Source organism: Amphibalanus amphitrite, unplaced genomic scaffold (genome assembly GCF_019059575.1).
Source record: "Amphibalanus amphitrite isolate SeventyFive unplaced genomic scaffold, NRLGWU_Aamphi_draft 000683F_arrow, whole genome shotgun sequence".
In the NCBI taxonomy this organism is placed as follows: Eukaryota; Metazoa; Arthropoda; class Thecostraca; order Balanomorpha; family Balanidae; genus Amphibalanus; species Amphibalanus amphitrite.
The window spans coordinates 73,601-95,667 of NW_024882177.1; the positions used below are offsets into that span (position 1 = coordinate 73,601).

Consider the following 22,067-nt stretch of genomic DNA (forward strand, 5'->3'; position numbering starts at 1 on the left):
ACAATTGTATGTTTATTTTTTCTCAATTAAGCAAAAAACCAAAATTTTCAACTATTATTACATTTGCTCTCACAAAACCCATCACTTTTAAGCATGACGTCATGTCAGCCAAACTTACTAGCGCCATCTCTGGAGAGCATCTTTCGAAACCTCCAGACGATAGAGAGAGCCGAAAGTGTGAAAACCTATATATGGCCTTGGTGAAAACATTCCGGGGAGCATTCCGGTCTAGGGGTAAGATACTTGCCTCTAGATTCGGCCATCCGGGTTCGATTCCCGGGCAATGCACGTGGCATTGCCGCTACCTGACCGCTTGGAACAGCGTGAGAGTTCCGGTTAGCACCTTGGTCCACTGGATGTGGTGCTTAACCCTTGGCTTAACCCAAAACCAACCAACCAAGTGTGAAAACCTTACAGAGTTCAGTGGTGAAAACCTTAGAATAATTTTGGCCTCAGCGTATGAGGCATTTTTTCTCCTTAATTTAAATGCAGTATTGATGCTTGTCAAAAGATTTATAATCTAACTGACATGCAACCATCTTGGTTCCGCTCATGCTGATACGCGGAAAAGAGCGAGGCGGGAGTTCAAGTTGTGGCATTCACGATTTTGGTTTATATTTTGGGATCAAGTAGTCGTTAAAGGGACCCTCCCACCTTCAAAAAGTTAATGAATTGGCATGAAAGTAATGTCGCTCGGTTCAGAAAGGGCGAAAACGAATATCTACCAAATTTCATCGAAAAATATTCACCGGTTTTCAAGTTTTCAAGACTTTTACTCTTGTTTACTTTTTGGGATCTCCGCTGTTCCTAGCGACTTTTTATAAAGTGCGGCACTTGTGCTCAAAGAGGCATATACCACCGCTGACCGCGTGCTACAGAAATGTTCTAGTAAAAGATTTAAAATAATTAAAATTGTTAGAAACTTAGATCTGCGCAGACGTCGCAACTTCTAAGGGGGCATTCCAATGCATTAGCCCTTAAGAATCCGAAAACTGCAAGTTTGAAATTCCATAACTCCGGATTAAAACATTTGTTGATGTTGTGAGTGCCCAAACTGGTATTTTCAGGCCATGGCCACCAATTTGGCTATCTCAACTCAAAACTAATGTTAAGGTGGGATGGTCACTTTAAGTTGAGGTATCTGCATGGATGTTTTCAAATAATTGGTTTATCTCATGGTGAAGGGGTGTAACAACTAACAGGTAACATAATACCCACTACACATTCTGATTTCTGACTCAGTTAATAGATAGATCAGGTAAAGCTGAAGCCCTAGGCTGTGCTCAATAATCTTTAAAACCCTTAGTGGCCTTAGTAAATCAATTGACATCACCTTGAAGAGGTATTTTAAGCTTACATTGTAAGGTATAATATTTGTTTTAAATATTCTAACACATCTTTGCACAGTGCATTGCATAACTTCAAGGCAGCCTCCTTACTCCTGTGATAAAATAAACCACTTGCAGGAATAAAGATATGTCATCTGCTGTTCCTTTGGCTTCACAGTTGACATGTTCTTTATCCTGCTCCTGGTTTGATACAGCATCTTTTATTTCATCTAGGGGTCTTAATCTAGGTCTAACCAGGGTCTTTGTAAAAAGTAATTATTTTTTTAATAAAACTGTGCTCTAGGTCTTGTATTACCTACCTACCTAACCTGGATGTATGATAACTGATGATTTCTTGTAACATTCAGAGTCCAGATAACACCTATGACACAATTTTGATAAGCGTTTGTCCATTTCAGACAACTACTGAATATTGATTCAGTCTGGACCAATCTGAAAAATAACAAAATATTGCTGGGTGAAGACACAACTGCATCAAGAAACTTTTCAACAATGGCATGCAATAGCTATTTGGCTCCTTCTCCAGAACAGTCTTTAGAAGCTGAGGCGGAAGAAGTTACAGAGCCACAAGATGGTGAACTTAGAGAGGCCTCAAGAAATGAGACCACCACTGAGATGCATTCAAAACCAAGAGGACAACTGGCCACTATGAAACTCAATGACACTAAGGCAGGAATGGAAGGACTTGATACTGACAAGATAAATCAGGTAGGTACCTAATGCCTGTCTATATTTTATGGTGGGTAATAACTAATATGCCTTGTGTGTACTGTATGTCAACCTATTTGGTTCTTTTGAACAAGCTTTTGAAGAAGTGCCTTAAATTTTTTAGCATTGCAAGAGGAAGCAAAGTCCAAAGAGCTTCTTTTTTTCGAGAGAAAAAAAAATCCCCTGGGGGCGGTATTACATTTCTTGATCTGCCTGTGAGTGATAGAGGCTGATCAATGTACTATTTGTCTCAAGATAAGGGCCCAGGCAACCTGTAGTTCAGATGCGGTGAATAACCTCACCCTCGCCAGAAATTGAGTGGGGATGGCGCTGGGTGGGAGGAGGGGTGCACTCGGCCCGAGTTGTGGCTAGGGTAAGGGTATTCAATGCATCAAAACTACAGGTCGCCGCCTGGGCCCTTATCTTGAGACCAATAGTACACATTGTTTGCAGTATGAAGACTGGCACATAGGCATGGTCTATAAAGAATTGAAAGCTTGGTCTATAAGCATGGTCAATGAATGATGTCTCTGTCTTATAGCACTGAGTGTGTAGTAGGTACTATGCAACATGCTTTGTCGTTAATTCGCTCATTCATGATCCAAATATTTCAGATTATTGAGGAGGCATCGAGAGGTTCCAAGTTCTACAACCACAAGAAGCAACGGCAGGAGAAGATCGACGAGCGGATTCGGCGAATGCTCGAGCTCAAAGATTCGTTCACTCCTGAACAGATTGCCCGAGCAGAGGCCCAGGTAAATCGGACTCACTGCGGCACTGCTCCCACATTCAGTGCGGACTGAGGAGACTGGGAAGTCGGGACAGTCAGTTGAGATGCAGCCTCTTAACCATGGGCAGTTTTTCGCTGATAACCGCCGACTATACAGTAATTGGCAACGGGTAAAAAGATCCGTATTACCGACAGTCAGCGTCGAGACGTAATTTTTTTCTTTCTAAATTCATGCCCTAAAATCTAAAATCATGCAATTCACAATGTGGTTGCATGGCTGGTCCAGTGCTGTGCAACAGGCTCTGCGAGGTAGGGACTTGACCCTTTCAACCAAGGAGCTGCCCACCCAACCATTCATATTATAGATCCTCCTTGAATAGCCTAATCACTACCATTAGCTATCCCAATTCGCTTCCCAAAGTGATCTCCTATGACTGACCTATGCCGTCGCGTGACCGGCAGATGGACGCGCTGACGGCCCACCTGGAGCAGTCACGTGACCTGAGCCGGTTCATTGTGCACGTGGACATGGACGCCTTCTACGCTGCCGTCGAAATGCGAGACCGGCCCGAGCTAAGGTAAGCTCAAAGCTGGAGCTCTGTACATGTGATGGCTGATATAGGTTCTTTTATGCTTCGTGGTTTGTTCCGTGTTGCGTGTCATTTTGTCGACGACCTCAGCTCTCTGGCCTTGTAGGAAGAGGTACATACCTAGCTGGGCCCCGTCGTTTGCACTGACACTACCGTCTTTCTGATACATGAGTCCCTGACCTCGCTACCTCTTGACACACAGTTCCCCTGACACCGCGCTACTCGCACCGTCCCCCTGGCCCCATGTCACCATTCATGCTCACTACTGTTATATCCAGGTGGAGCTCCCTAACCCTGTCCCTTTGACCTCGTCCCCTTCACCCCCCCCCCCCCCGCCGACAGGGACGTACCGATGGCTGTCGGCAGTAACAGTATGCTGAGCACCTCCAACTACGCCGCACGAAAGTTCGGTGTGCGGGCCGCCATGCCCGGCTTCATCGGCCGCAAACTGTGCCCCCAGCTGGTGATCGTGCCGTGTGACTTTGACAAGTACCGCGCCGCCAGCCAGCTGGTGCAGCAGGTGATGGCCAGGTGAGGGGGCGGTGTCAGACTGGGACTCGCGTTTGAGGAAAAGGGCAAGGGCTAGATGTTTTTTTCTTCTTTTAAGATTATGAAACTAAATGTGTGATAAATGTCAGCGACTGGGGTCTGAGATAAAACCAAATCTGCAGCAAGAGAACTGCTTGACAGTCTCCGAACTAAGATAGGACAAGCCTTTCTGTTTCTGCTTTAGTTTCTGTAAGCCTTTCGAATGAATCTGGGTTAATCTTCCCTTGCCAGTCAGCAAAGTCAGTATCGTTCGTTTTGTTTTTCACCTTTACCGCGACCGTACCATGTCTGCTCTTCATACTCGTCTGTTCAACGGCTTCCCTACCCTCTCTGACGCTCCCCTCTCGCCGATCCGACCAGGTACGACCCGGACTTTTCGATGGTGTCTCTGGACGAGGGCTACCTGGACATCACGGACCGAGTGGCCACTGAGATGGACGGAGACACTGGAGACCAGTCGGAGGACGAGGTGGCTCAGAGACTGGTCAGGGAGATGCGGGCCGAGATCTGCCGGCTGACGCGGCTCACCGCCAGCGCTGGTGAGATAGCTGACTGATGGGAGATGGAGAGGAGTGGGACCGGCCCAAGCGGGTGTTTGGGGAGTTGAAACATAGGGGGCGGGATGGCGAGTCTGAGGTGGCACTAGCTAGGTGGATCGAGAATGGGAGGCGCTGATATTGCATGGACTGGAGATCAGAGAGTCTTGGGACCAGCAGAACATTATTGAAAGCCCTGGCTATGCTCATACCAGTTTTGCCATTTGCTTGATATAGCACTCGTATAGTATGTGTATGTAATACGTTATACACTGAAACTCTCATGCAGTAATTTGTATGGTCATGCCGTTACTGTTCTTGATAATGCCTCTCAGTTCGAACTCCACGTGCAAGCGAAGTGTCAAGTCAGTTGCATATTTCGCTGTCTTGTTGCATGTCCACCGAGCATCCCATTCGAAGCACCCCTCTCTTACACGCTGTCTTTCCGGTGACGGCAGGTATTGCCGCCAACGGCATGCTGGCCAAAATCTGCTCGGACCAAAACAAACCGGACGGCCAGTTCTTCCTGCCCCGCGAGCGGCGCGCCGTGCTCGACTTTCTGCGCGAGCTGCCCGTTCGGAAGGTAAGCGGCATCGGCAACGTGTTATCTCAGCAGCTGGCGGCGCTGGAGGTGACGCGCTGCGGGGAACTCCTCGAGCGCCGCGGCCTGGTGCGACTCTTGTTCTCTGAGTGTGCCCAGCTGAGTCTGCTGCGCGCCGGACTGGGTGCCGACCCGCCCGGGGTGGGGCGGGACGAGGACTCCCACCAGAAGTCTGTCAGCACGGAGACGACATTCGCGGCTACCGCAGACCCCGCGCAGCTGTCTGAGCTGCTGGGAGAGCTGTGTCAGCAGCTGTCCGAAGACCTCCGCCGCAAGGGCCTGCGCGGGCGAACTGTCACGCTGAAACTCAAGACGAGTTCGTTTGTGGTGCGATCACGAGCCACCACACTGGCCGAACCGACCTCAGCGGCGGCTGCGCTGCTCTCCGCCACCCGGCCGGCGCTGGCCCGCGAGCTGGCGGCAGGTGAACCTCTGCGGCTGCTCGGGGTGCGTGCGTCGGCCCTGGTGGCCGCTGAGGTTGCCGCCGGCCGACGCCAGGCCACCCTGACCGAGATGACTGGCCGCGCCGCCGCGCCTCGACATGAATGTCCGGTCTGTGGACGAACTGCTGGGTCCCTGGCGGAGCTGTCTGCTCATGTGGAGCAATGTCTAGATGGGGAGGCGGGCGGTGGGGGAGAGCAGAGTGAGGGACGGCCTACGGGGACGGATGACTGTGCTGCTGAGAGCGAGAGTGGTAATGGTGGAGCTATAGAGACTTCTGGAGGTGATGCTGCGGAGTGTGGGCCGACGAAGGAGGAAACTGTGCTGTCTGTAGGCTCACCTCAACCCTCCAGCTGTGATAATGTTTCTGAAGACCCTATCAGTCACGCACCTGCGAATGGAATTAGTGATCCCGCTGCATGTGTGGGACCGTCATCTGCCAGCGACGGGGATCGACTTCAGTTGGGTAATGTAGAGGATACTACTCCGGCTTCTGCTGCAGAGACGGCCTGTGGCGGCCCCTCAGCGGCCTCGTGTCCTGTCTGTGGCCGCCCCATGCCCGAGGAACTAGAGCTCATCAACCGCCACCTGGATGAGTGTCTGAACCAGAAGTTATTGTCTCGGTTAACAGATGGCGGGCCGGTCGGCGGCCAGAAGCGGCCGCCAGCACCGCACTCTGGATTGCCTCGGACCAAACATAAGCGGATCGACTCGTTCTTTACTGCTGTCAAACGATCGTGATTATGAATGCGAGTGAATGAAGCGGGCTTGCCTGAAAGAGTCGTTTTAGGCAGATATTGAGTGATAGATGTTTCTTTGAAAAAGTTATAATAAACGAAACGTCGGGTAATTTTTGTTGTAATATCTTGCATATTTATGAAATTGAGTGATAGATTGCGAGTTGTGTAGGTATACCTATGTTTGATTCAGTTTATGCTTGTATTTGTTTAGGCGCTTGATTCATGCCTTACTCATAACGGTAATGTATTTTTCATACGCTTTAAAGTTTGTAGTCGTTGGCGTTTTGACGTGTGTCGTCAACATTGCCTTTTGCTTCGTGATATCTGGCCTAAATATTATGTTATCGTCGACATTTGACAGAGCTTGACTGTAACTTGCAAGCACCGAACTTGCGCTGTCATTGGGTAGTTTTTGCTGATAGGTTTATTCTGCTGAAACCCTTTCGTATTCAAGTGATATCTTTGAAGAATACGATACTGTGTATTGCTGCTGGACTTGTATGGCCATTTGACATGTCAATATTGTGTGGAAAATACGATGCAATGAAGGTAAATAAAGGATAGAGGATACCTGGAAGCTTGTTTGTGGCAGCTTAGCATTGCCAACTAATTGTGGTATGCTTCCATTATTATTGGCGTATGTTTCAGGGTGGCATTCGGCGGGCCTAAAACAAGTGTGAGTTGACCTACTTGTATGCTTACATGATGTATGAGTCCATGTATTGCATGCATATTCGTGTCCTTGCATTTGTAATTTTGCAGAGGTCAGTCATCCAGAAACCTTCCATCCCTGTTTCCATTGTTGAGCTTACAATATCTTGGAAGAGGCGGATATGTCACCCTTCTTATCACGTATCCTTTCTTCCTATCTTATGTAAGTATTGCCCTTGGTCAGAGACAAAAATGATAAAGTAAAGTCCATATGTGTCGTGTACACGGCGCCGAGCAGGGATCTCCAGACTCCAGCTCAACACTCATGACAGAGGCTAGCTCGCTAGTTCCTGAATCAACACTCGCCGAGATTCGTGTGCGATGTTGCAATGGGAATCTCTCACCAAGTAGGTTCTTACGAGTGCATGTCGAAATACCTACTTGCGTTTCCTGTCCCCTTTGGGTCATTTTACGTGGGACAGGCTGTGTCTCCGGTGGCACCTTATTTCACATGGAACGTGATCTTTCTGCACGTTATCTCTGACAGAATATGTGCTGTTCACTCGTCTGACCAGGATCTTGCCCGAGATCAATGTAAATATGTACATTTTCCCTAATTAGCCGTCTGCAGATGACAAGATTCTGGAGTCATGTAGTTGTCATCATGAGCGTAAAATATCTGCCTTTGAATGGATCTGTGCTGGGATTTTCTGTCCGGGTCAAATCTCGCACTTATCGGTGTGCATTTCCAGACTGATTTTATCGTTGAGCTGGTAGGAACTTTGTAATCGCCCTCGATCTCTGCACAAAATACGCCTTTTTCATTTGTTCACTGGATTTCCATGAATCAAAATTGCACCCAGCGCTTGTCTAACACGTGTATTATATGTCATTCCACGGTAGACACGCACAAAACACACAGGTAGGTACGGCACCACGCCACTGCACTGTGGCGCGCCTGTACTCTCAATAACACACGCACACATACACACAGGTGCTGTGAGCGAGTCATCCCTCCTCCTCGTGAGAGTGACTTTCTCGGCCGGTCCTGGCAGGCACCATCTCATCAACACAACGTGCTCCAAGTGCCAGCGCCACCGCCGGGCGCCACCAGCGTAACGCCAACCGCGAAATAAATACGACGATCAAGTGCAGACAAACGTAATTATGAATCACGAGGTGTGGACCGGCCAACACCTTCGCGAAACGCAAACAGAACATATAAAACTAAGTGGCAGGTAAACTGCAGGACACAACCAGTGCGCACAACTAAAAAGATATTTGATCCATGAGTATAACGACTAACAAAGCTCATAGGCAGCGTATATCCACTAGTTGCTATAAATACTAATATATAACTTAATTGTCATGATAGTCCGATTAGATAAATATGATAGCCTGCCCTCAAAAGCATGGGGTTCTGGTGAAAATGCCAACAGCCAACTGCCGACCAAAGCGAACGGGGCTCCCGCCACCGGCCGTCCCTATCACATATCAGCCTCGTGACTAGCAACGTACCTTCCCCGGTGGTTATGGATGCGCCCTGCCCACCCCGCCCCTGTCAGGTCAGGTCGGATGGCTCGAGCCAGGTCGACTAGACCGCCGACATCTACAAAACGACCTTCAGCGGCCACCCATACCTCGCGGCCCGCTGGCAGCTCCACATCTCCCGTGTCTTTGCGTCTCCCCAAAGCCCTCCGCTTCTTCCCTCTTCGTGACTTTTCCTCTTTTGTCAGCCTCTCATCGCTGGACGAATAGGGCAGGTTCCGGGAGGACCCCCGTAAATGTCAGTGACGTGCTTCGGACCTTAGTCGTCCAGATAGTCATCATCGCTGTAGTCGCTCTCGGTTGGTAGCAGCTGAAAAGATTGAAAGGACGGTTAGTTGAATGATCAGACGAGGAAATACTGATGGCTCATCGACATTTAGATCGCAGAAAAAGAGACTCGGAAATGCTCGCTGAGAGCCTAGTTTGTGGACTCGTTTGAAACGTTTGAACTGGAACACCGTGCTTCTGGAGTTGGAAACCAAAAGCGACGAGTCATGCTGTTGAGACAGAATGCTCGTTTTTACATCATTCTTTTGAATTTCCTAGATGTACGATGTACGAATGTCTGGCTGCAAGCCCCGAATTTTTAAATGGATCCTCGTGGAGAGACTGCTGAAATCTGACCCTGGACTGTTGCGTCACCCGCCCGGATCTGCTAAGCGTACCTATCGTTACCCGTCTGAGGTGCAGAACTCACCCTCTGCAGCAGGGAAGCGGCTCGCCTGTCGGAGACTGCATCCCTCCGGTTCGGTGACAGGTAGTGCTCCAGAGCCTTCAGCTTCCGCGACTCGCTGTTGAAGGAACACAAGGAAAGTTAGCTGCTGAATATTGGTAATTACTCGAGTGAAGTCGTGTCGGAACGAATGCCGTTTCTTCAGGCATGATTTACTGCCATGATGTACTGTGATTTCATATTAAACTTGTGCTGTTTGCCGATAATAGTGTGGACCGGCTCGTAGCTAATTTGCAGTTGATGTCTCACACTTGACAGGTAGATTGTTATGGACCAGCCCTCTGAATCTGATAAGGTGTGTGCGTCTGTACCAATGTATGACTGCGTGTGATGATTATTTATGTGTACTCTGTTTGTGTGACTGTGCGTGCGACCGCGTGCGTCGTCTTCATATGTCTTTATGTTTGCGTCCGTTCGTACATACCTGGCGTCAGAAAGGTACGTGGCCACCAGTCGGATAAGCTCGGCGTTCCTGGCGCGGCCCAGACCGTGCAGGTGGTTCCGGCTGCTGCGACCCGATACACCCCGGCACTGGTGGTGGTAGACCATCACCCTGTGGGTCAGACATAGAGAGAGGTCAGTCAGAGACGGGTCACAGAGGAAGGGTTATTATTATATAGGTCAGTCAGGAAAGTATCGGCACCAGAGAAGCCGCACGAATGGCGTTGAGCTTCGGTGCTCCATGGGTGTTAATGCTTGTTCTCTATTCATGTCGCTGTTTTGGATGAAAGCTAGGAATACGATCCTACCTTACTAGAAAGGTAAACTTGTTATTCATATTTAGACTATCCACTGGAATGCTTCACCGTGGGTGTACATCTAGCTCACCCTCAGACTCTCGAGTGTCCTCTGTGCGTACCTGCAGTCGATTTTCCGGGGCGCGGCTGTTGTCCGTGTGGCAGCCATCGCGAGCAGGACAAGCAGCAGAACCAGCCGGCGCAGTGCTCTCGAAACGCTCGAACAGCTCCTGAAACAGAGGTACACACGGCTCAAGACACGCTCGGCTGGCAGAGGAGGACCGCCCGCGGGCCGTGGACGCTCACCGGTTGCCGTCAAAGTGGACGCGCACAGTCATACTCGAGTTGAACGCACGCCGACGGGAGTACGGCTGGCCGGTGCAGTAAACGTACCGAAGCGAATGAAGGACTTCAGGAATAGTCACAGGCCGGGGAGGTCCACAGTGGATACGGTTGATATGAATGAGAGGGCGTCCTTCCGTTTATACTTCAGGAAAGTGGGGAACGAGAGAATGATATTATGCCAATTACTTATAGATGGATGCTGACGTAACGAAAATGGACTGTCTGATTTGGCTTCTTTCTTCATTTTATCAGGCAATCTGATTCAAGCTCTTTTTTCGCTTTCGCTTATATGCGTCATGATTTCTTTAAATTGAAATCATTTGTGCTTCACAAGAAGGCCATTAAAGATGACGGATATTTATCAGATTTATTGTGGTTTTTGTGATAGTCGATCTTTTTAATGAAACTCCCAGGGGTAGAATGATAAAAGTACAGCAATGCTCTGCTCTTCATCATTTAATTATTAGAAGCGTAGAACATCCTCTCATTAGAATATTGGAACCTTACCCATATCTCTCATAAGTGGGATGCTGAGAGCTTTGTGATAGCAAAATGTTTCAACCTTTGATCACTTTTTAGATGGGTAGGAAATCGAATGTTACAGGTCTTCACCGTATGTTGACATGATTTCGGGCATTGCCATTCTGAATTACCAGATAATTATTTTCAGATACCGCACTTTTCTTTGAGAGCACGAAGACGTATAATCAAGATGAACACTAAAACTAGATGATAACACTAATGCGTGCTAATTGCTAATTTGACTTTGTGCAGCATGCATTCGAAAAACGGTGTTGTTAGATGACATTTTGAATGCGAAGACATTCAAACTTTCCAGTTTTATTATTTAGAAATCACTTATTTACTCTCTTAAATTTTGTCCGAAAGGTCGAAAAATGTAATATTTCTGGCCACGCGTATAAAAGATGTTGCACGGTCAGCTTGTTTTGGACTTGGACCGTGTGTTTGATCGCACGCTCACAATAATCTCTCATTGACCTACCGCATGTTGCGTCCAACAGAGAGCGTCATCGTAAGCTCCGTCCTGCCAGTGTCACCTGATCTGACCTGACCCGACCCCTGACCGCGCGCTGCGTGTGCCGCACTGACCGCCCTGGGGCTGGAAAGGACTAATTTATTTGGTGTGAACCCCCCCCCCCCCCACCCCTAGTTACCGGGACACATGTCGGGGAGGGGGACAGGTCATTACGTGCCCCCCCCCCTTCCTTCGGCGCGGTCCGTCTACCACCAGGGACTGCATGCATTGTCTCGGGCTCCGGCCTAGTCGGCGCCTTTGACGCCCGACAATGTCCGAGGTTATTGCTGGTGTGATTACAATGTAACCATTGCTGGGCGATAATTTGGGATACATTACCAGTTTCCAGAAATGTACCGAAGCGCGTCATGGGTCTGTTTTAGAGACGGGTGTTGTGCGCCCGGTTACCACCAATCACTGGGGTTACTTACGCACATAGATGCAGGCCGGCGTCGGCACCATATCCTGCTGTTGCAGCCCGTTCTAGGTGCAATTAATCTCTCCATTGGGATGCAGTGTGATTGGTATGACGACCAGACTGGCACAAGAGTGGATGAATCAGGTCTAAAATTGCACCAATGTCCCTTCCCATGTACGGAATTTCACTCACATTGTTGCGATATTACAGGTGCGTCCCACTGGAACAATCCAACAGAGTTCTGTCTCTCTCTCGTTCCGCTCTGACCACTGGTCTCTCACTGTCTGTCGACCACTGACTGTTGTGGACACTGTCCGGGCCGTGTTCTTATACGGCTGACCGGTGGGGCCGTCCTGGCGCCGCCCCCCGCCCGAAGGAGGAGGAGCCGTCGCGTCTCCTCCCGTTCGCCAGGGCTCGGGCCGGGGCACGTCCACTCCCAGGTGCCGGTGTTAGTCATCGGGCACTGGGCGGCGCTAGAGCCGGTAGATGAGTTAGAATATTATTTTTCTAGAGGAAGGGGCGCGCCTCAGTCATTAGTGAGAACCTTGGCCGAGATGTGACCCGCCTGAGAAGTGCTCACACCTTCCACCGGCACCGACAGCTTTTATGTAGTTGTTGAATCGCGCTCCATGGTAAACTGAACATTGAACCCGACGGGTTCGAGCGGTCCTCGAATGATAAATCTTCAGTTTTGGACACCAGCAGCTCTTCTCCGATAACTTTCAACCAAATGTCCACTGCGGAGTGCGGACAGTCTTTCAGCTGTTGGTGCATCATCACTTTTTGCAGTCTCGGCATCATTGTTCATGTCCAACCCTTCTCTACGGCAGGACTCGCTGATGTCCTGAGTAGAGTATTTCTATTTACGTCAGTTTCTTATGCGAGTTCCTTTTTTACAATTTCTGTATTGCAGCCATACATTCCTCACTCAAAAAAGTAGAATAATTTTAGTTGCGTCTTACTATTCGGTGCTTCGTTTTCGCACTTATATATTACTTGCTTAGACGCAGAAAGTTGAAGTCGTCAGCCATCTTCGTCTCAGCCTAACACGAGTAACGGGATTTTCCCAAAGGTCTTCGATCATACGTCACCGCATCTGAGCTAAAGGTCAACCTTCTCTCGATTAACGCCATTAGATAAGTGATATTCCGACCCGCAGCTGTGATCGTGTTAGGGAACGGCGACAGATGTGAGACAAGTAGTCACAAAAGACGTTTTCGATGTAAGACGTGCTGCCAGAGTAGTTGCTCGTTTCAGGTGCAGTCAGCTGTGGTCACCGCAGAAAACTTCAATTGTGGGTTCTCTGATGACCGGACTCTTTCCTCAGTATTGCAATAATGCAGTTGGCGGTTTCCGCGAGTTTTGCTTAGAATACGGGACTTTAGAGACTGAATGTTTGATCAGCGTGTCAAACTTGGTCTGTGAAAACATTTTGAAGCAAATCAGTATACCCCGAATGCAGTTAAATATTGCAAAAAGATAACATATGACTCTTTCCTATTTCAAATGTACGTTTTAGTAAGCCACTTTTTCTGGAGAACGGAACATTTTGGTTCGTGCCTGTTTCGTTATTTTATAATGCTTAACAACGTTTTGCCCTGTGGTCTCCTCTCCTCGATTCGTTGAAAGCCGCTAAATGGTCTGGGGGCAGCTAATACAGTCTGCTGTCTGCCCTGGGTCGGTGTCAGCTATTTGCGGGTGTGGGTGGTAATCCCCCAAACAGGAGGGGCCAGCGGACAAATCGCATCGGTCGGTAGGTAGACTAATAGCATTGGCACGGCGGGGAGGCAAGGTTGGTGTTAATTACGGAGCGAGCGAAGCGAGCGTAGTCTTTCCTTAGATTAACGGAAATTTCTGAGTATGAGCGGCCGGCCGGCCGGCCGGCCGGCCGTGCGGACGCTTTTGCGAGGCTTATATCTCAGCAACCACTTGACCGATTTACATGCGGTAATTTTTATAGGGTAGCTTCATTCCTTCTCAGGGGCGGATCCAGCCGATCCGTTTGGGGAGGGCAAAAGTTTAGCGGACCATCGGCGACCCCGACCCACCACCGCGCCAGTGACCAAGTTACTTCACAACGCCAGTTACACCATATTACCGTAAGATGGTGTAAAATGTCTTATGTTAACCCGTGCCGAGCCGCGCTGGGGCTCCTAGATTTTCACGCCCCTGGGGGATGTTTGAACGCCCATATCCCTTCTAACTCGGCTCCTGGGCCACGTAGCAACACGCGGTAGGCGGCGTTTGAAAGAGTATCAAACATAATGACCAAATTACCCCAGTCACTTTTAAGGTCAGGTCAGATGTCAGATCACCATAGCCCATCAAAGGCCAAATCCCGATAATATTTAGGTCCAGTTTCGACAATTTTTGAAGAACTGGCGCATAACTCGGAAACGAATGGAGCTAGAGCGCCCCAGAAAAGCTAATTTGATAGCACTGTAACTGCTCTTTCTCGGTAATTCGCTCAGATTGGACCTAAGATCAACGGTTTAGCCTCCAGGAGAAACTGCCATAATATATACTACTTTTACGGGAACGGATTTTCTGCGATAACTTTTGAATCAAACCTTGTGCGATCTTACTTTTACCGGCATCGTGTTCCTCTCGCGAAGACGCGTCGAATGAGTTATAATTTGATCTTAAAAAGTGAACTTACAACTTTGACATTTGGTCAAGTCATGACCTGACCGGAAAAGGTCGTGTTGCATATCAGTCGATCCGTATCGTAAAGCTGAACACATCTAAGGTGTTTCTATTGCTCTAGAATGCCTCCAGCAGAAGTTATTAGCGAATTGCTGCAAACTATTGCATATCTTTCGTGACCTGAGATGATCTCAGGGACATAAGGAGGGGTCACGGGTGCTATTTTCCGGTTCACTGTGTGCTGTTTAGGTTGTAACTCGGTATTGTTAAGAGTGACGTTTCTTATAAATTTAGCACGAATGTTTGAAAGGGCGGATTGACGGGAGCTGTCCCTACGCTAAGCAGAGCTTGTTGCGTAGAGCCCGACCCCTACCGTCCGATCGCGTAATTCCGGGTGACAGGAGAATTTTGTTTAACGTTTAACGATGCCAATGTTTTACGTGCCCTTCGAAGCCAGACACGGCCTGTCCCACTCCTGACTTTGAATGGCTGCGGCTGCTCCCACCAACCGCAGACCATCCCCGTCAGGAGTCTCAAATATCGAGCGCCGGAGCGACTCAAACCCGGGCTCTCACTACCGGGAGTCCACTGCTTTACCAACTGAGCTACCGGACAAGAGGTTTGCCCAAAAAAGGTGCCTTTCAATTTTCTCTTATTGACTTATAGTGGAGAGGTCGCAAAAATGACCTAGCCCTAGGTCATCGATATAAAAACCATGTGACTAACATTTTGTACATAGGTACTGTTACCCTTATTAACTGCTGAAAGTTTCAAAGCGATCCGTCACTCGGTTTAGCTATGGCAAGCATTGGAACTGTTTTTAGGTTATGTCACTTGACGTACAGCTTAGTGACTTCGTGACCTAGAGAGACCTTGGTCTGACATTTTCAGAACATATGCAAAAAATAGGTATAAAATGGCGGCTAGGCACGTCGCCGTTTTGTTACGCGGAACGCTCCACAGCAATGAGGCTCCCAACAAATGACAAAACTGTGAATTGCTTAGGTAATTCCGAATATAGGGTGGTGGGCGTCTTACACGACTGGGCATCTTGCCCCGTGTTACCCCACACCATGGCCATTGGCCACACTGCATATGCTTATATGCATACATTCAGTTCAGGGGGTTCAATCTAATATCAGCATATCGACCCAAAATATCAGCAGACAGTGGTCAGCTCCTTCCTTCGGAATGGCCGTCACGGAAAGAAGCCCTGCTTTTCGTCCATATAGGCATCGACGCCGTATTAGATTTGCTCATCGCTACGTGCTTTGGGAGGGGCAAAAAGATAGTCTTGCCCACACGATTTGGCTTTGGGGAGGGCAAATGCCCATTTTGCCCTCCCCTGGATCCGCCACTGTTCCTTCTACCAAGTATTGGACTATTCCCGATGCATGTGGGTGACCCATTATGCACGTGCCACGTGCAAAACGAAGAGGTGTCAGTTTTGTAATTGTTGCAATATCTCGGTAACTACTTGGCCGATTGCGCTGAAAGTTGGCATGTAGGTAGGCACCCACTAGGCAATGCATATCCATGTGCCAGAGTTAGGGTGCTGCTGCACGTGCGCACGTGCAGGGGTCGATTCCAGATCTCGAGAACGGCAGGACCGATTGCGCTCAAATTTGGTACACGGTTAGGGACCAGTTAGTAGGGTGCCGTGCACAAGTCAGTTGGGACCCATTTTGCATGTGCGCACGTGCAGGGTGCCGCTTCCAGATCTCGAGAACGGCTGGGCCGATTGTGCTCAAATTTGGCACATCGCTAGAGACCGGTTAGTAGGGTGCCGTGCATAAGTCAGTTGGAGGTACCCCCTCGAAATTTCGCACGTGCAAGGCCCACCCTCTCGCTCGCTCCGTTAGTCGCCACAAAAGGCGCTATACTGGTGTCAGATACTAAAGGCACAGTATAGTGCGAACATACGGCAACACTGGCTATTGCGTAGTGTGTAGCGTTTTTATATGTTTAAATTTCGTAGCCTGCACTTTAGAATCTGCCACGCTCTTACCCAGCGACCAGCGCATTGTGTGGCTTCATTTTTATAGTTTCCATTTCGGCTGGATCTACTCCGAGTGTGAATGTGAAAGAAATGAGTCTTGATAGCTATTGCCATGTCCAAAATATTTACTGATTCACCGATAACCAATGCACAAGAACAAGATATCCGGCTCATTTTTGGGCATCCAATCGGTTACATTGAATACTACGAAACACGTTTACCAATCGATCTGATACGTTTTGACCGCGATGCTCCAGCCTGAGTGTCCCTTTCCAAGAAGCAGCAGACGCCGTTCTACGAATAAGTGCGGAAGTCGGAAAATCTGAACGCCGCCGGACAATCGTATGCCGCCTGTAATTTTGTGGTTTATCCGGTAGCGCTGCCGGGCGACAAAAATACTGTCTGGTTCCGTGTCTAATACCGATATGTCTGGCCTAGGCTGGGCGCGCGGGCCGTAACAGCTGTTTCCAATAATACTCAAATTACTTTTCCTTATGTTTCTACTAATCGTGAGTGAACAGGAGCACTAATGGTGTTTTGTTATCTAGTTTAGTATCTGGTTCTACAAATTAGAACAATTGTGTGAATGGCCTTATTGAAGACAAAAGGATTTGTCATGAACTTAATGGTTGGTGCGACATGTCTGTAAGAGGCGGAAACAGTTACTTAACATCCTGTTGTATTGGGCTTGTTTTAGGAAGGGCCGTAACTACGAATATTCAAGTGTACTTTTGTTGAGAATGAAAATGGTTCGAATCAAATAGTAAATACATCGCTATCTTTTGTTATTTCATTCCCAATACGTCAGTCTTCTTCGTATTCGTCCTACTTTTTATCATGTTTGCGTAAGTTACCGCATCGAATACGTCCAAATCGACAATATCGAGCATCCATTCAGGCTCATTGTTCATCGGTTTTACATACCTTTAGTTTTTTTAGTTCCATCAACCATACCAGAAAATGTTGATCTTGCAGTCACGGCCAGAGGCTGGTGCTTTGGAACGCCGGTGCGCTGGTGTTGAATTGGACCGCCGCGCTGGTGCTGTCTGCTGCTAAGCTGCGCCACTGCACTGGGCCGTTTTCTTCTGCAGTGGTGTAGACAAACGCAGGATGCATACCTTCTCCGCGTGGTATCATGTTGCATTGTGCGATTGGCGTTTTGGAAAGTCACTGGGTTTTCACGATGATCGAACATGTTTTTTGCATTAACGATAGGATTATTGGTGACAATGCAGTGGCCATACAGTCACACAATGCCTCGCGATTGACTGTTGAAACGGAAGGGTCCTTTGGAAATTACAAAATAGAGCAACCACGCAGCTAGATCCCGCGAACGTTCGTGCGTATAAGGTCCTGTAAAAGTGACTCATTGTTATATGCTGTTGTCAGAAAATAAAAGTTGCTCTGCGTTGTTGTTGGTGCAGTTGCCTCAGTTAGGACAAGATGCGGATATTGGATAAATTAGGTACCTATGCCTGCCTATCTTATTGCTTTCTGGAACATTACTAATTAATGAACAACAAAACTGCATCGGTAGCAGATACCCAGACATGAGTTTTATCGAAAACGTCATAAATTGGCGTAATGGACAATTGTTAGGCAGTGATATTGTGCTAAGAAAACCTATAAACTGCACCTGTACAAGCAAATTAGCAACACCTTCATTTCCTCCGGAAGTTGAGGCACACCTTGGCTATTTAAATAGGTAGTTCGATAAAGCTAAGTTCCGGTATATGCAAAATTGTCGCGAAACTCAGATTTGTTTTTGTCAATAGGAAAACACAACTCGAACGAAAAGTGTTACAACTATTGAATTCCCTTAACCCTCGCCCTGGCAGGGCATTTTTCATAACACGGCCTGGCAGGGGGGGGGTCGATGCGACCCCCCCTCGCGATTGGCTCCTATGGCACCTAGAAACACCAAATTCGGTAGGTAGGTGGGCCCCCTGGAGTTCTCGCCCCTGTGCAAATTTGGTTGCTCTAGGTCAATATTTAGGGGGGTTTTGGGGGGTATAAATGTAAAAATTTCGCTAAAAACAGGTCAAAAGTTTTTCGCTTATACCTTTTGATCTAATTAAGATAAAGCAAAAAGAAAAGCACCAGTGAACTCAGCACGTCAAGGCGCGTCGAATGATATACTTTTTATCTTGCTTAAGTGTACATAAAGTTTTTCTTAAATTTTAAGTAAACTTAAATTAATAAATTAAGTTAAAGTTAACCAAATTGCATCATATCGCATATCATTCGATTCGGCTGATCACCAGGAACACAATGGTACCATTTTTTAAGCTGTAGCGTCATTATGTGCCAAGTTATTGGCAAAAACGTCATTTGACCTCAGTTGACCTCATTTGACCTGACCCATGGATAAGTACACCAAACAAAGAAGCACCAAGTGACCTGCTGTTGAGTACTGTGGTTTCAAAGCACAAAAGTGATAGAACGAAGCGGATATCTCCAGTATTTTCCGAATTTAGTATTTTCCCATAGGCTTAACATTACGACGTAATGACCTCTAACCAGGGGCGGCGCCACGGGTTTTCGATAGGGGGGGACGGGGACCGAAAATCGAAAATCCAAAAAGTAGATACTGATCGTGTATGCAAAAAAACGAGGCACGTAACGCCGCGAAACTTGGCAAGGCCCAAAACACATCGAATGGTGCATCCCGTTTCCAAACTTATCCTAGGACACCTAAGATCGATCACCTTTTCAAGCATCCTTGCCTCTAAATCAAAATTTGCAGTCTTGCCAACTCAAAGCTGGTTTCCTACAAGCTGCGAATTGCTTAGGTATGAGTAGCAGTGCCAGCTATTCTTACGTTTCATACTTTCAAATTTTCGATCTTACGTCTGGTCAGCTTCAGGGCTTCACCATCATATAGTAATGGAGGAAAAGTGGGAATGTCTTCTGCTCTGACAAGTGCGCCAAAACTGCAATATAATTTCAGAATCATGACACCACCTGATCCATATGCAACGGGCAGGGTGCAGCTAATGGCTAGCCGTCAGTGGTCATGTCATCGGTGGTCACTCAAAAGGCTAGGTCATGGAAGGTCCCCAGCCGTTATTTGACCACACTTTCTGATCGATTTCTTGCCAAGAGCTTCGCGGGAAAAACGAGCGCATGCACCGTTGAAAAAAAAAATGAGTGAAAGGGTCTCAGGTCCGGCGACCTCTGCAGGTGAAATGCCCCAGGGTAGGATTCCGGTGCTTGTTGATTCACTTCGTCAAAAATGGCAGTAGAGCTGTGATGTCGGCACCATTGTGTTCGTCATGATCGAGCTGGCACGACCTGCATCGTTCTCATATTCACCCTCCAATCGTAACAACTACAGCAGGGATTGGCAAATGGCGGGGCACCCCCTTTGGGAGGTAATGAAGGTCTCTGGAAACCTCATCCCACATCTCTTTAGCATTTAGTGGCTCTCCTTATGGAACAGGTTTCTTGACTGGTCTGTTTCACCCCAGAATTCAAAGACTAGTCCAGGTAAAACCGAGCGCACCACAGTGAGCACAATTTGATAAGCTGGTGTATCTCAATTTTCATGTAGAACCTTTCACGTATCACGGACCTAAAACCCTTTCGTGCACTCATGCAAAAGCAACTGCCATGTTTCAACAGCTGGTAATGGCATTTTCACAGCCGCTGACGTAAGAAGGGGAGGGATGGGGGGCTCGATTAGACCCCCAGCCGTTCGGCCGCCGACCGAACTTAGTTTTGCAGAAAAAAAAACGAGTGCTATCGAACCCCTTGACGAGAGGGAGCCGATGCTATATCCAATTATAAGGTCCTGGGCTACTGCGTGCTTTTTTGGTCCTGCCTGTGATCTATCCGAACACTTCTCCCCACAAGTGCTGGGGTTAAATGGCATAGATTTCAAATGGTTCCTTTGGTATAACTGCCATGCTTGAATTTGACTAATTAGGAATGGAAAATTTTCATATAGTAACGGATATCTATGGAATTTCAGTGAACTTGGCTTTATCGGCAATGGGGTCTGGCAGTGGGGTGGGGAGGTAATAAGTAATAACCCTGCCTGGCGCCCCAAAAAGGGGGCACGATCCCCGAGGCCCTGCCGATCACCTTATAACTACAGGCATCACAGCTCCACACCTTTTGCAGATGGCCAGGACCCCCTGCGGTGCATCCCAACAGCAATCTTTATTCAGAACCTGCCTTGATTAACCAACGATGCATTAAATGCGACGGATAGCTTTATAATGCATTATTATCAACTATTGAACGGGCATCGCCGATAGGGGGGTACTGTACCCCCCTAACTTTCGATAGCGGGGGACCTGTCCCCCCCGTCCCCCCCGGTGGCGCCGCCCATGCCTCTAACTGACCTCAGGTCAGTGACCTCAAAAAACCCGAACTATATGTTATACAACTCGGTGAACTTAGCACATCCTGAAAGTTTGAAGGAAATCAGTGCAAAACTGTGAGTTGGACAGGTGCAAAAAGAAATTTGAAATTTGACCATGACCTTGTACCGGTTTTTCTGACCTGGTGACCTGACCTAAGGTCACCCGGACCTGAAATTTTCAGGTCATATGTAAAAAGGTTGCCCCATAGGCTGTGCCAAATTTGGCGGCGCTGCGCGCCGCCGTTTTTACGCTATCTTCGAAAAACCTTAGGGGGGGGTCGCATCGACCCCCCCCCCCCTGCCAGGGCGAGGGTTAACATATCTAAAATACGAGTATGGTGCAGTGAGACTGTGTACTGTGTAGAGCGGACAGCGAACTTGGCCGGTCGGCTCGGGCCCGCCGGCCGCGGCGCGGCTCTGCCCGCCGCGGCTCGGTAGCGGTAGTCGGTGTCCTGCGGCACAGCCTACCCCGCTAGAGCCGACTGGGCCGCCGAGCGGCGGCCGAGCGACTGCGGGACTCACGGGAGTCGGGAGATGGCCAGTGCCGCAAACGAACGGTTGTAACTGTGTGTACTGTGTAGCGATAGGGCTGGAGCTGGAGCTCGGGCACACACGCAGTATATTTACCACCTGTGACGCATATGCACAACAAACGTACCGTATCATGGCATGTTTAGCGATTAGGTTTCAGAGCATAACACTTCTTTTTATACACTAGCACTTGCTTGCATAACACTTAACACAAGCATAACACACTAGCTTCTCTCGTTTCTATTTTATGTCGGTTATCTCATACCTTTACCTAGGTATTGCAGTTTTTTTCATTAACTTAGTGGTACAATGTCATTATCGTAATGATTTTAGATTGCCAACATCTGGAGGAGTAAATGTCCCGACATACCTAAAGAATGTCCGCATCATCCCAATGCTGCGCATATCCAGAGGAAGCAACGTATACGTACCAAAACAACGTTGATACCTATGCGAAATAACGTATAGCCACAGCCAGGTGAGTTAAAATAAGGTTGGTTTAATTATGGACTGAAAAGCAGTAACACTGAACATTTGACAAACGTGTTGTGGTTTCTAGTCTTTTTCCTGCGCTTATTATCGATACACATCACTGACCTGTTAAACAGTCTCGTTGCCACCCCTTCCCATTCATTCCCCCTTCATTCATTCTGGGATGACCTCCGCCTTGTAACCTGGTCAAACCTCCGGCCGCTGGCGCCACAGGACCAGTCGGCCGTCAGCTCCGAACGTCCTTGGTCGGCGTCCCGGTATTGTCCCGCATTATTGTGACGTACGCACCGGCCCCGTTATTGCATTGGTCATATACCG

General features: G+C 48.2%; 2 protein-coding genes across 7 annotated transcripts; one reads left to right on the forward strand and one right to left on the reverse strand.

Moving 5' to 3' along the window:
• The first annotated feature begins 211 nt into the window (after nucleotides 1–211).
• On the forward strand, nucleotides 212–6,821 carry LOC122364572 (DNA polymerase kappa-like). 5 transcript variants are annotated; one of them, XR_006253574.1, is made up of 8 exons: nucleotides 222–400; nucleotides 1,748–2,057; nucleotides 2,672–2,812; nucleotides 3,250–3,365; nucleotides 3,720–3,908; nucleotides 4,287–4,465; nucleotides 4,921–6,312; nucleotides 6,398–6,821. XR_006253574.1 is itself a non-coding variant. In XM_043335088.1 (7 exons), exons 2-7 carry the CDS (start codon nucleotides 1,842–1,844, stop codon nucleotides 6,243–6,245), a joined length of 2,166 nt encoding a protein of 721 aa, XP_043191023.1. In that variant the 5' UTR covers nucleotides 212–234; nucleotides 1,748–1,841; the 3' UTR covers nucleotides 6,246–6,821. The 5 variants fall into 5 exon arrangements, 4 of the variants coding, with proteins under 4 accessions (XP_043191023.1, XP_043191022.1, XP_043191020.1 ...); XM_043335088.1 differs by having other exon boundaries at nucleotides 212–234; nucleotides 4,921–6,821; XM_043335087.1 differs by having other exon boundaries at nucleotides 216–267; nucleotides 4,921–6,821.
• A 975-nt stretch (nucleotides 6,822–7,796) lies between these two features.
• Nucleotides 7,797–11,981, reverse strand: LOC122364571. Of its 2 annotated transcripts, none has more exons than XM_043335084.1 (5): nucleotides 11,905–11,981; nucleotides 10,036–10,143; nucleotides 9,601–9,729; nucleotides 9,141–9,234; nucleotides 7,797–8,753 (listed from the first exon to the last, which is right to left on the reverse strand). In XM_043335084.1, coding segments are annotated over exons 1-5 (384 nt in total). In that variant the 5' UTR covers nucleotides 11,907–11,981; the 3' UTR covers nucleotides 7,797–8,702. The 2 variants fall into 2 exon arrangements, with proteins under 2 accessions (XP_043191019.1, XP_043191018.1); XM_043335083.1 differs by lacking the exon at nucleotides 11,905–11,981 and adding an exon at nucleotides 11,262–11,341.
• Between the last annotated feature and the right edge of the window lie 10,086 nt (nucleotides 11,982–22,067).

Coding starts and splice junctions, on each gene's coding strand:
- LOC122364572 (XM_043335085.1), top strand. CDS start 357: ATGTGGTGCTTAACCCTTGGCTTAACCCAAAACCAACCAACCAA. Junction 3,366..3,719: donor CGAGACCGGCCCGAGCTAAG/GTAAGCTCAAAG, acceptor CCCCGCCGACAG/GGACGTACCGATGGCTGTCG. Junction 3,909..4,286: donor GTGCAGCAGGTGATGGCCAG/GTGAGGGGGCGG, acceptor CGATCCGACCAG/GTACGACCCGGACTTTTCGA.
- LOC122364571 (XM_043335083.1), bottom strand. CDS start 11,290: ATGACGCTCTCTGTTGGACGCAACATGCG. Junction 10,144..11,261: donor TCTGTTGGACGCAACATGCG/GTAGGTCAATGA, acceptor CCTCTGTTTCAG/GAGCTGTTCGAGCGTTTCGA. Junction 9,235..9,600: donor ACGTACCTTTCTGACGCCAG/GTATGTACGAAC, acceptor TTCCTTCAACAG/CGAGTCGCGGAAGCTGAAGG.